Source organism: Aquarana catesbeiana, linkage group LG02, assembly GCF_042186555.1.
Source record: "Aquarana catesbeiana isolate 2022-GZ linkage group LG02, ASM4218655v1, whole genome shotgun sequence".
NCBI classification, from domain to species: domain Eukaryota; kingdom Metazoa; phylum Chordata; class Amphibia; order Anura; family Ranidae; genus Aquarana; species Aquarana catesbeiana.
The window spans coordinates 657,904,148-657,917,831 of NC_133325.1; the positions used below are offsets into that span (position 1 = coordinate 657,904,148).

Sequence of the window (13,684 nt, forward strand, 5' to 3'; positions counted from 1 at the left end):
CGCATGGCCAAAAGTGGGTGGAGCCAGGGCAAGAGGCCGACCAATGGTCGGCGGCCGCTGAGACCCACCCACCGAGCCTGCGAGCATAGCAACCACAGCGTGAAGGGTGCGGCGGCGCCAGAAGGCGCGGCGCACTTCCACCGCTGGTGACGTGACGTCGATGGGCAGTGGCGGCAATATAAAGTCCATATAAAGTCATATAAAGTCCCACCTCCTCCTCCCTCACCCACTGGCCTTTGCTTGCGGGTTTTCTAGATATTGTGTGATAGGGATGGAAACGTGCGACCTCTACCCGGCGCAGTTTCATACAAAGTCCCACTTCCCCTCCCCCTTGCTGTTGTTTATATGAATAGGGATGGAAGCCCATGGTTTGCTCCACTGCTCTATCTTGATATTACCAATGATGGTTATCATCCTGCCCCTATTGATTCCTTGGTAGCCTCACCTGTGTTTACCTTTGTGTCATTTTTACCAGTTTTAATCCTACATGCCATGTTTCTTATCCTGTCACTAGGTTTTATCAATATTATGGTCAACCCTTCCCGATGGTGGTCCAACCCAATTGTGGGTGGGTGGCTGTGGCTGGCCGGTGGGCCGTCCGGCCTTTGCCTGCCCGGGAGCTGCGATGGGCACTGCCGGCCTTGGGGCCCCCCCCCCTTCCTCCCTCGCCCGCCTCCCTTGGCGGGCTTGTGTGTGGGGGCGGGGCTTGCCGCCACTGCCCATCGACGTCACGTCACCAGCGGTGGACGTGCGCCGCGCCTTCTGGCGCCGCCGCGCCCTTCACGCTGTGGTTGCTATGCTCGCAGGCTCGGTGGGTGGGTCTCAGCGGCCGCCGACCATTGGTCGGCCTCTTGCCCTGGCTCCACCCACTTTTGGCCATGCGGACGTGACGTTGGCGGGCCTCCTCGCGGCGGCGCCTATATATGGGCGTCCTGTTCACCTGGGGCGGTGCGGCGCTCGAGGTACACTACAGCTACACTTTAGCATAGTGGTGTTCGCTCCACACCACCCTGTCACACAGGTAAGGCCACTCCTTACCCTGTTTTGCGCACGTCACCCTCTAACTTTCCCATTCCTCTTTCCCCCACTCCATTCCTCACTCTACCCATTCATTCACTCACCCTTACATCACGCTCACTTTCCTTCTTTCCCCCCCTCCCTTCCCTCCCCCCCTTACCTTCACTCTGCCCACCTTCCTCTTCCCCCCCCCCCCCCGCTGCACACACACTCCCTGCATTATCACTCATCTTCCACTCTCAACTCTAGGGTGCCTCGTGGCTCTGCATCGCCCTGGGGGGGATTGCCTGTTTTGGTCGCCGCGGCGGGGGGGGCCCGCCCTCAGCTCCCGACCTGGCACTAGTCCCGGATGGTTGCCGTACCTGGCCATTCACCATTTACCCACAATTTCCGTGAGTACTATTCAATTTTTGGGGGATTTTTTAGCCCTCTGTACCCATTGTTACCTTGGCCCTTGATATTATTATCATTTTTTTTCCAGAAACATGACATGTCTGCTCCTGATGAGTGGTCTTGAACCACGAAACGCGTCGAGCTACCGGTTGCCACTTACTGTCCCAACCCATGCTATACAGAGTTTTACCCCCTAACAGAATTTGAGGCCAGCTATCAGGCAGGCATTACCTTGTTATAACTATTTACGCATTCTGACACCTGGTGATCCCTGGTCTATCTTCAATAATATTGCTTATACCCATGTTATTACCCATGTTATCTGTATACCTTTTATATCCTTGATAACTATACTAATGGTCCTTATGTTGATCTCTGGTTATCATTTCTAACATTTTACCAAGTGTTATATTTTTATTGTCTGATACCATTGTTTGTATGAACATGCAAATAAAGAATTTTATTGACCCACCGTTTGTGTCGGCTTGCAAACCATTGGCTTCATATAAAGTCCCACCTCCTCCTCCCTCACCCACTGGCCTTTGCTTGCGGGTTTTCTAGATATTGTGTGATAGGGATGGAAACGTGCGACCTCTACCCGGCGCAGTTTCATACAAAGTCCCACTTCCCCTCCCCCTTGCTGTTGTTTATATGAATAGGGATGGAAGCCCATGGTTTGCTCCACTGCTCTATCTTGATATTACCAATGATGGTTATCATCCTGCCCCTATTGATTCCTTGGTAGCCTCACCTGTGTTTACCTTTGTGTCATTTTTACCAGTTTTAATCCTACATGCCATGTTTCTTATCCTGTCACTAGGTTTTATCAATATTATGGTCAACCTTCCCGATGGTGGTCCAACCCAATTGTGGGTGGGTGGCTGTGGCTGGCCGGTGGGCCGTCCGGCCTTTGCCTGCCCGGGAGCTGCGATGGGCACTGCCGGCCTTGGGGCCCCCCCCCCTTCCTCCCTCGCCCGCCTCCCTTGGCGGGCTTGTGTGTGGGGGCGGGGCTTGCCGCCACTGCCCATCGACGTCACGTCACCAGCGGTAGACGTGCGCCGCGCCTTCTGGCGCCGCCGCGCCCTTCACGCTGTGGTTGCTATGCTCGCAGGCTCGGTGGGTGGGTCTCAGCGGCCGCCGACCATTGGTCTCTTGCCCTGGCTCCACCCACTTTTGGCCATGCGGACGTGACGTTGGCGGGCCTCCTCGCGGCGGCGCCTATATATGGGCGTCCTGTTCACCTGGGGCGGTGCGGCGCTCGAGGTACACTACAGCTACACTTTAGCATAGTGGTGTTCGCTCCACACCACCCTGTCACACAGGTAAGGCCACTCCTTACCCTGTTTTGCGCACGTCACCCTCTAACTTTCCCATTCCTCTTTCCCCCACTCCATTCCTCACTCTACCCATTCATTCACTCACCCTTACATCACGCTCACTTTCCTTCTTCCCCCCCCCTCCCTTCCCTCCCCCCCTTACCTTCACTCTGCCCACCTTCCTCTTCCCCCCCCCCCCCGCTGCACACACACTCCCTGCATTATCACTCATCTTCCACTCTCAACTCTAGGGTGCCTCGTGGCTCTGCATCGCCCTGGGGGGGATTGCCTGTTTTGGTCGCCGCGGCGGGGGGGCCCGCCTCAGCTCCCGACCTGGCACTAGTCCCGGATGGTTGCCGTACCTGGCCATTCACCATTTACCCACAATTTCCGTGAGTACTATTCAATTTTTGGGGGATTTTTTAGCCCTCTGTACCCATTGTTACCTTGGCCCTTGATATTATTATCATTTTTTTTCCAGAAACATGACATGTCTGCTCCTGATGAGTGGTCTTGAACCACGAAACGCGTCGAGCTACCGGTTGCCACTTACTGTCCCAACCCATGCTATACAGAGTTTTACCCCCTAACAGGAATTTGAGGCCAGCTATCAGGCAGGCATTACCTTGTTATAACTATTTACGCATTCTGACACCTGGTGATCCCTGGTCTATCTTCAATAATATTGCTTATACCCATGTTATTACCCATGTTATCTGTATACCTTTTATATCCTTGATAACTATACTAATGGTCCTTATGTTGATCTCTGGTTATCATTTCTAACATTTTACCAAGTGTTATATTTTTATTGTCTGATACCATTGTTTGTATGAACATGCAAATAAAGAATTTTATTGACCCACCGTTTGTGTCGGCTTGCAAACCATTGGCTTCATATAAAGTCCCACCTCCTCCTCCCTCACCCACTGGCCTTTGCTTGCGGGTTTTCTAGATATTGTGTGATAGGGATGGAAACGTGCGACCTCTACCCGGCGCAGTTTCATACAAAGTCCCACTTCCCCTCCCCCTTGCTGTTGTTTATATGAATAGGGATGGAAGCCCATGGTTTGCTCCACTGCTCTATCTTGATATTACCAATGATGGTTATCATCCTGCCCCTATTGATTCCTTGGTAGCCTCACCTGTGTTTACCTTTGTGTCATTTTTACCAGTTTTAATCCTACATGCCATGTTTCTTATCCTGTCACTAGGTTTTATCAATATTATGGTCAACCCTTCCCGATGGTGGTCCAACCCAATTGTGGGTGGGTGGCTGTGGCTGGCCGGTGGGCCGTCCGGCCTTTGCCTGCCCGGGAGCTGCGATGGGCACTGCCGGCCTTGGGGCCCCCCCCCTTCCTCCCTCGCCCGCCTCCCTTGGCGGGCTTGTGTGTGGGGGCGGGGCTTGCCGCCACTGCCCATCGACGTCACGTCACCAGCGGTAGACGTGCGCCGCGCCTTCTGGCGCCGCCGCGCCCTTCACGCTGTGGTTGCTATGCTCGCAGGCTCGGTGGGTGGGTCTCAGCGGCCGCCGACCATTGGTCTCTTGCCCTGGCTCCACCCTCTTTTGGCCATGCGGACGTGACGTTGGCGGGCCTCCTCGCGGCGGCGCCTATATATGGGCGTCCTGTTCACCTGGGGCGGTGCGGCGCTCGAGGTACACTACAGCTACACTTTAGCATAGTGGTGTTCGCTCCACACCACCCTGTCACACAGGTAAGGCCACTCCTTACCCTGTTTTGCGCACGTCACCCTCTAACTTTCCCATTCCTCTTTCCCCCACTCCATTCCTCACTCTACCCATTCATTCACTCACCCTTACATCACGCTCACTTTCCTTCTTCCCCCCCCCTCCCTTCCCTCCCCCCCTTACCTTCACTCTGCCCACCTTCCTCTTCCCCCCCCCCCCCCCGCTGCACACACACTCCCTGCATTATCACTCATCTTCCACTCTCAACTCTAGGGTGCCTCGTGGCTCTGCATCGCCCTGGGGGGGATTGCCTGTTTTGGTCGCCGCGGCGGGGGGGCCCGCCTCAGCTCCCGACCTGGCACTAGTCCCGGATGGTTGCCGTACCTGGCCATTCACCATTTACCCACAATTTCCGTGAGTACTATTCAATTTTTGGGGGATTTTTTAGCCCTCTGTACCCATTGTTACCTTGGCCCTTGATATTATTATCATTTTTTTTCCAGAAACATGACATGTCTGCTCCTGATGAGTGGTCTTGAACCACGAAACGCGTCGAGCTACCGGTTGCCACTTACTGTCCCAACCCATGCTATACAGAGTTTTACCCCCTAACAGGAATTTGAGGCCAGCTATCAGGCAGGCATTACCTTGTTATAACTATTTACGCATTCTGACACCTGGTGATCCCTGGTCTATCTTCAATAATATTGCTTATACCCATGTTATTACCCATGTTATCTGTATACCTTTTATATCCTTGATAACTATACTAATGGTCCTTATGTTGATCTCTGGTTATCATTTCTAACATTTTACCAAGTGTTATATTTTTATTGTCTGATACCATTGTTTGTATGAACATGCAAATAAAGAATTTTATTGACCCACCGTTTGTGTCGGCTTGCAAACCATTGGCTTCATATAAAGTCCCACCTCCTCCTCCCTCACCCACTGGCCTTTGCTTGCGGGTTTTCTAGATATTGTGTGATAGGGATGGAAACGTGCGACCTCTACCCGGCGCAGTTTCATACAAAGTCCCACTTCCCCTCCCCCTTGCTGTAGATTCTGGATCTATTTTTAGATTCTGGTTTTAACTGTTCGATCTATTTTTAGATCCTGATCTCAATAGCTCAATCTATTTTTAGATCCTGGATCTATTTTTTGATCCTGGTTTCAACTAGGGATGAAACTACTAATCAACATAATTAATTATAATCGATAATAAAGCAATTTTTATCATCAATTAGTTAGCCTTCATACAGAATGTATTATTTGTTTACATGTCGGTACGAGCGATGTAGTGAACTGTATGTGTGCTGCACTGTGTATACATGGCAGTAAGTGCTTGAGAACTTGTGAAACTTGAATGTGACTGTGTGAGGAGCAATGTCACATGGGACATTTAGTCCTGGGCAGGAGAAGGAAGTGATTTAAAGTGAATCTAAAGGCAAAAGGTTACTTTACTATTTTATTATGTAACAGAAAAGTTTAAACAGCTCAGGAAGCATTACTGGTGAAATCCAGAATGTCCTTATTCAATTATGCACAACCTCTACATTCATTTCTGGTCATCTTCAGCGTGCTACATGGACTTGATAATCAGGCTATATTGTAATTTTAGCTTCTCTGGAATCTTCTTTTACAATCTTTTGCAGTTTTTTTGGCATCAGTGACATTAGGACATATATGAATAAACCACCTTATGATTTAAAATTGTATGTATACTGTGTGTGTTCCTTAACGTAGCCAAAGTTCAGCCACATTATCCGTCCTCTGTTTGATTCATTTAATCGTATGGTGTCCACAGCGAGTATGGCGGATCTCAGGGAGACAGCTCTGGACTGGCTGGACCAACACTGCTCCCTGCCTGCCCTGAGGCCTAGTAAGTATATAGTAAATCAATGATAGCTTATCAGAGGACATACTGTAGTACAAGGATATTCTCTTGATGGAAAATAACACACGTACACTGAAAATAATGTGTGCAGAAGCAGTTTATATTACTGCTTTTAAATAAAAGGTACTAACATTTATAGGTAAAGTGGATCCAGGGAAAATCTGATTGCCTCTTGGGGGGTTAAGGAAGGAATTTTTTCCCCTGCTGTAGCAAATTGGAGCACGCTCTGCTGGGGTTTTTTGCCTTCCTCTGGATCAACTGAGGGTATAAAATTGGGTATATTGGATTGTACAATATTTTTTATTTTATTTATTTATTGTTTTTAAGGTTGAACTGGATGGACTTGTGTCTTTTTTCAACCTGACTAACTATGGAACTATGTAAAATGGCATAGTAAAAAAAAGATGTATGGTCATCACATGACAAAATGCATTAAAATTAATTATTGGGCTTATTAAATAGAAGAGATCAAAGAGCAGTGGGTGTTTATTTTCTCATGACAGCCAACCAAAATTCAGCTTTCATCAGTTTAGGGTGGTCCAACTCATTGAATATATATTGCATGTATTATATAAGCTCATACTACATATTTACTTCAATGCAAAATTAATTTGTTAAAACAGACAAAATCCTGCGCTTATCCACCAAAAGAAAATTAACTGTGAAGTAATAAACCTCACACTAAAAACGATAAATACCGAATGCAAAATGAAAAAATACAACAAAGTATAAAGTGTATTCAAAACATATTAAATAAAAATATTTATTAAAAAGTTAATAAAAAAGTGACCAGGTGCGCATCCCAAACAAATCATCAGCAAAAGCATATGACATAAACTTTAGATATTGTCACAATTTTCAAAAGAATCCATTAGTGTAAAAAATAAATAAATGTGTCATCCAAAGTAAAATAAAGACAGTCCATTTAAATGAAAGGAATTACCCCAGTGATTTGGAAGTGCAGAAAGACAGCTACAGCAAGCAAAGGCAGAGTGGTTGTGCAAAACTGTCACCAAACTTACGCCTCTTACCAGAGACTTTGGATCTCAGATTATAGAGATCAAACCCGCTTTTTGTTTCCACACATCCCTGTGTGTCTCAGAAGGGATAGATTATCATCCATGGGAATTCAGCCTTATGCTCATCCAAACCAATAACGGGTTGTCAGCCCAGCATATGGAGAAAAGGGGTCCTCAATTTTTCTTGTGCAAAAGGAACAAGTAGTGTAGTGTAGTATTTAAAAGCATTCCAATTTATTGCACATAGGTTCGCACTTATTTATGAAGTTCAAAAACAGCAAATTGAGTAGCAAACAAACACGGCTGCGGACCTCGCTAGCTGGCTTGTGCGTGCAGACGTCATAGAAGTGGCTCCACCTGACACGTTTCCCCATAACCGCCATCAACTGGGAAAGGAGGCTGCTTGCAGGACTTTTTTTCCTGTCTTGCAAGTGCACCACCCCAGTGTGAAAGCACTCACTTTTCAGGCGCTTTACAGGTGCTGTTTTTAGCGCTAAAACGTCTGAAAAGCACCCCAGTATTAAAGGGGTCTTAGGGCCCGGTGTTTAGGTGTGAGAAGAGAGCACAGGTGCACTGTCCAGCTATGAGAAGCTGACAGATGCTAGATGGTGCACCTAGAAGTACCAACATTTAAGTCTGTATGCATCTGGGGATGAATACTCAGAATGCAAGCAGTCTGTGTTGTGGACATTTGTCTTGTCCCTGTGGTCATACTGCCCTAAACGTAAGTACAACTTAGTGCACTGTGAGGTCACGTCTGGCCGCCACAGCTGTCAATGTCTCATAGAGTTTGACAGGCTGGCAGCAGCACAGCTGGTAAGTAAACCTGTGCCCTCCACCCGCACCAAAATGCCAGAAGGTTGTGAATTTTGGATTCAAATGAGTAAACACACCAGTCTGGAAGATGTGTTTTGCGTAAATAGTGTCAATGCTCACTGTGCAAGAGTTTAGTTATACTGTAAGGCACAGTTAAAGGCAAAACCTTTTTTTCTCTTTCCTTCATTGACAGACACAGCGCTTCCTTATTCAGAACCATAGGGTTATACTGCCCCCTACAGGAGTAGGACACGAGGCAGAAAAAAGACTTGGCTAGCCTATGGGCGATCCTAGGTGGTATACACCCCCCTCTCTGCTATAGGCCTTCAGTTTTTTTCTGCCTAGTCAGGAGTAAGGACCTAGTTCCCTGCTATGAACTCTAGTCCTAGCAATTATTTATTTATTTATTTATTTATTTTTTTTTTTGTTTGTTGTTTTCTTTTTCCGGGATTTTTTCTGGTGAGACCTACAATCAGCTGCTGGGCTGGGCGAAGGGCTGGACACTTGATCCAGTGGTCTCCCCAGTCTGGCCAGCGAGCGTGTGCAGACCACAGCTACGCGCTGAGTCGGCCGCGACATGGCCCCAGTGGACGGGGGCTGGCCCTGCGGGTTAAAATCTTGCGAGGCCTCATACAGCCCCCCCACTTCAGTGGCGAGGAGGTTCTGCCTGGAGCGGTGCCTGCCCGGTTCCTGGTATGGTGAGTACCTGTCCCCCCTCTCCCCTTGGTTAGTTTGCAGAGGATGCGGGCCCCTCCCTGGGTTGGTCAGTCCTGCGGTTTCCCCTCCATCCCCTACATCATCTCTCCCTGTGGTGGATGGTCTCTGGGGGTCCCCTGGTAGCCCCCCTTCCCCTCCCCCCTCCATATGGGGTAGTGTGGTGCCATGGCCGACCCTGGGGGTTGGTGTAGAGAGTACTGGTGGGCAGGGGGTGTGCACCGCCAGGTGCTGTGCTTACCAGGGGGAGGAAGACACTGGGCGCCCCCCGGGTCCAGTGCCCGGATCCCCACTTCTTCAGGTGGCTTTCTTTGCTGGGCTACAGGGTTTCCTCGTAGGTCCTTGGTAGCCTCATGAGCGTGGCCGGCGGCCATTTTGCAGTAGCCGGCGTCTTTTTTCCCCTAGTACCTGCTGACTTCCTATGGTCGGCGGCCATATTTGTGTAGTCCGGCGGCCATGATACGTGGATAGTGTGCTCAGGCAGTGGCGGCCATTACTGTGTAGCCTAGGACGCCGTTTTCAGCAGGCGGGAGCTCCTCCTCTTATCTTGGTGCTGACTTATGGGTTATCTTCTCCCTCGTATGGCACGTGTGTGCAGGACTCCATATGAGGCAGCAAGTGCTACACTGGTGGGGTGGTGAGTCCAGTGGGGTCCCTTCCTCCCTCTGCTGCAGGCTGTGGGGTGTCCTGGTGATCCAGTGCTGCTACCGATTTGGGGGGTGTCCCATGGCAGTGGTCGCTCTTTGTTTGTTGGGGCCCCTTCTTCCCCTATGGAGTCTCTGGAGCTTTTTTCCCCCCTAATCCCCTCTCAGAGGCTGCAGATCCCTCTGGGTCCCAACCATCTGTTGATGCACTGACGGCAGTCCTGGAGTCCTTTGTGTCCCGGGTTGAGGTGGCTTTTGGGCAGCGGACTAGCAAGAACCGACCCCCGCTTTTCCCTTCTTCATCTGTCTTGTCAGATCCTGAATCTGATTCGGCTGCCGTGGACAGGGCCCACCCTGCGAGGTTTACGGCCACGCTCCTGGATTTTTCGGACAGTGAGGATGATTCCTCTGCCCCGGTGGCTGCGCACGAGAAGGCGCTGGTGGAAGCACTGATTGCATCTGTGTGGGAAACTTTGAAAATAGAGGATGCAGCCGCGGCTGCGGCGGAGGTTCCGTTCCCTTTTGGCACTCACAAGCCGTCTCGCATGGTGAAAGTGTTCCCTTATCCCTCCTATTTTGACAAGTTTATCTATATAGAATGGGAATGTCCAGAACGTCCCTTTGTGGTGCTTCGGTCGGTCTTAGCCATTGCTCTGGTGTCTCAAAACGCTAACGGAGTGGGCGAAGCTGTTGCGCCGCAATCTGGAGGGTGATCAATTTCCTCCTGCCTTCACTGAATGAAGTTGGTCCAGGGGCTGCAGTTTGTCTGCGATGCCTCTTTGGACGCAGCTCCCTTGCTTTCTAAGCTGTTTGTTTCAGCGGTGGTGCTTTGACGTGTATTGTGGCTGAAGTGTTGGGCTGCGGACCAGGCCTCTAAAAAAGCCCTAACTGATCTGCCTTTTGAAGGCAATCATTTGTTTGGGGCCACTCTGGATGATATCATCAAAAGTGTCACAGGGGGAAGAGTACGTTTCTTCCACAGTCTAAAAAGGGAAAGGAGCCATGTCGCAAGCATGGCCCTTCCTTCTCGGTGCACAGAAAGTTTTTTCATCCCTCAGGGTCCACTGACAAGGGCTCAAAGTCTTTCAAGCGAACCTGGTAGCGCAAGCCGAGAGCGTGTTTTTCCTGACCCCAGATAAGGCCCCTTCGGCATGAAGGGGCGCCCTCACCCGCATCCTGGGTGGGGGGATGTCTTAGATGGTTTCCGGGCCCATGGACCTCTCTGATAAACGACATGTGGGTCCACAAAGTGATTCTGTCTGGTTAGAAGATCGAGTTCCAGACTTGCCCCCCAAGCAGATTTTTTTCCTTCCAATATCCTTCTGTTTCCGGACCGCTTGTTATCCCTCCGGGGCGCTGTACAAGACCTGTTGCTTCAAGGGGTGATGGTCCTGGTTCCGGTGTCGGAACGTTTCCAGACTTTTTATTCAAATCTGTTTATGGTCCCCAAAAAAGAGGGTACAAGCAATTCTGGACCTCAAGGCCCTGAACCGCTTTGTGCGGGTTTGGAAATTCAGAATGGAGTCCATTCGCTCGGTGGCATCCCTTAATCAGGGGAACTTTCATGTCTCCATCAACATCAAGGATGCCTACCTGCACATTCCGATTTCTGCACAACATCAGCATTTCCTCCACTTTGCCGTGGGAGAGGAGCATTTGTGGCGTTACCCTTTGGTCTCGTCTCCGCTCCTCGGGTCTTCACAAAAGTGTTGGCCCCGGTTCTGGCGTTGCTGCACCAGCTGTTCTGGGCTACCTGGATGACCTTCTTCTGCTAGCAGAGTTCCCTGATACCCTGAGGGGTGACGTGGAGATCGCTATTCAGACTCTGGCAGATTTTGGGTGGCTGCTAAACTACCAGAAGTCTGCACTGATTCCGGCTCAGAAATTGGATTATTTGGGTCTGACTCTGGATTCTGCTCTGGCCAGAGTGTTCCTTCCACTGGACAAACTCAAGAGGCTGCAGGCGGCGACTTGCTTACTGCTGTCCATCAGGTGGGTCTCCCTGCGGACTTGCATGCGGGTGCTGGGCCTGATGGTACCTACTTTCGAGGCGGTCCCGTTTGCTCATTTCCATATGAGACCCCTGCAAAAAGAGATCCTGTTAAAATTGGACAAATGTCCAGGATCTCTGGACAATCAGATACGGTTGAGCCAAGAAACCAAGGGGTCCCTGGTCTGGTGGCTTCTTTCCCCAGTTCTTCGGCAGGGGAAATCTTTTCTTCCTCTGTACTGGGTGGCAGTCACCACCGATGCCAGTCTATCCGGGTGGGGAGGAGTCCTGGGCCTGAGCTCTGCTCAGGGTCGTTGGACGCTGGAGGAATCCAGGCTGCCTATCAACATCTTGGTACTCAGGGCGATCAGACTGTCTGGATCATTGGATGGATCGACTTCAGGGGCTCCTGGTACGGATCCAGTTGGACAATGCCACGGCGGTGGCCTATGTCAACCACCAGGGTGGAAGAAGGAGTGTGTTAGCGGGCCTGAAAGTAGGCGGCATTCTCCGGTGGGCAGAGCACTCCGTCCCGGCCATCTCCGCCGTCCACATTCCAGGGGTGGACAGTTGGCAGGCGGATTACCTCAGTCGACAGGTTTTGGACCAAGGGGAGTGGTCCCCTCATCAGGATGTGTTTCAACAGATATGACTGCATTAGGGCACTCCAGAGATAGATCTGTTGGCATCCCGGATCAACAGAAAGGTGCAGCAATTTGTGGCCAGGTCTCGGGATCCTCTGGCAGACTGGTGGCCCAGTGGGGCAAGTATCGTCTGATCTACGCCTTTCCTTCCTCCTCCTGCTTCTGCAGCGGCGTTTACGCAGGATCGAGGCCAAAGGAATTCCGGTCATTATAGTGGCCCCGGAATGGCCTCGTCGGTCCTGGTACGCCGACCTGGTGCACCTGATCGCAGACTCCCCCTGGCGACTGCCTCTCAGGGAGGATCTGCTATCCCAAGGGCTGATCTTCCACCCTACTTTACCGTCGCTGGCTTTGACGGCCTGGCTGCTGAAAGCCAGGTGCTGAAGGTTAGAGGCTTACCTGCGTCAGTGATTCAGACACTACTCAAAAATAAGAAGTCTACTTTTAGGAAGATAAATCATTGGACGTGGAAAGTGCACGTTTCATGGTGTGAGTCTGTGGGTGTTCACCCACATTCCTTTTCGGTGGCTCGAGCTTTGACTTTTCTTTAACAAGGCGTTGAAAAGAATTTGGCCTTGAGTACTATCAAGGGCCAGGTGTCGGCTTTGGCGGTTTTCTTTCAACGTCCCCTGGCTTCACATTCCCTGGTATGTACCTTCATTCAGGGGGTTCGACATGTGACCCCACCGGTGCGATCTCCTTTACCACCGTGGGACTTGAATCTGGTGCTTTCGGTTCTACAGAAGCCTCCTTTTGAGAATATTCGAGATATTCCCCTGCTTACTCTGTCCCAGAAGGTGGCCTTCTTGGTGGCTATCACTTCTGCTCGCAGGGTGTCAGAATCGCCAGAGTTATCCTGTCGTGCGCCCTACCTGGTGATCCACAAAGACAAGGTGGTTCTTCATCCTTGTCCTTCATTCCTTTCAAAGGTTGTTTCTGATTTCCAGGGTGTATTTGGCTGCGACTAAGTCCTTTCAGAGGTCAGACTCCCTGTTCGTGATCACGGACGGGCCAAAGAAGGGGCTGTGTGCTTCCTCTGCAACCATTTTTAGATGGATCAGACAGACGGTGACTCAGGCCTATTCTATCAGGGGTCGTGTTCCCCCTTTCCCGGTGAAGGCGCACTCTACTCAGGCGCTGAGTGCCTCCTGGGCCTTCCGTCATCAGGCGTCAGTGACGCAAGTATGCAGGGCGGCCACCTGGTTGTCGGTGCACACTTTCAGAAAATTTTACAAAGTGGATGTGCTGCCATCTGCGGATGTTTCATTTGGCCCCAAGGTTCTGAGGTTCTGCAGGCTGCGGTCTAGGGTGTCTATCCCTCTTGAGGGGGTTTCTTTCTGTTCAGCTTGGGCTCCAGTTGTTCTCATTGAGCTCAGGTTATCTGGTTGGCCTGTTATTTGTTGGCTGCCCCACCCCTCATGTTTGACACTGTCTTGGGACGTCCCTATGGTTCTGAATAAGAAAGAGCTGTGTCTGTCAATGAACGAAAGAGAAAATGGGATTTTTGACTTACCATAAAATTCATTTCTCTGAGTTCATTGACA

At 50.5% G+C, this 13,684-nt stretch overlaps 1 protein-coding gene across 1 annotated transcript in view; it reads left to right on the forward strand.

Moving 5' to 3' along the window:
- MLXIPL (MLX interacting protein like) overlaps positions 1 to 13,684 on the forward strand; it is a 257,673-nt gene that overhangs the window by 242,731 nt on the left and 1,258 nt on the right. The window contains exon 16 of the mRNA XM_073616573.1: positions 6,169 to 6,298. Within this exon, the coding sequence (XP_073472674.1) occupies positions 6,169 to 6,298 (130 nt within the window). The remainder of the gene's footprint in view (positions 1 to 6,168; positions 6,299 to 13,684) is intronic.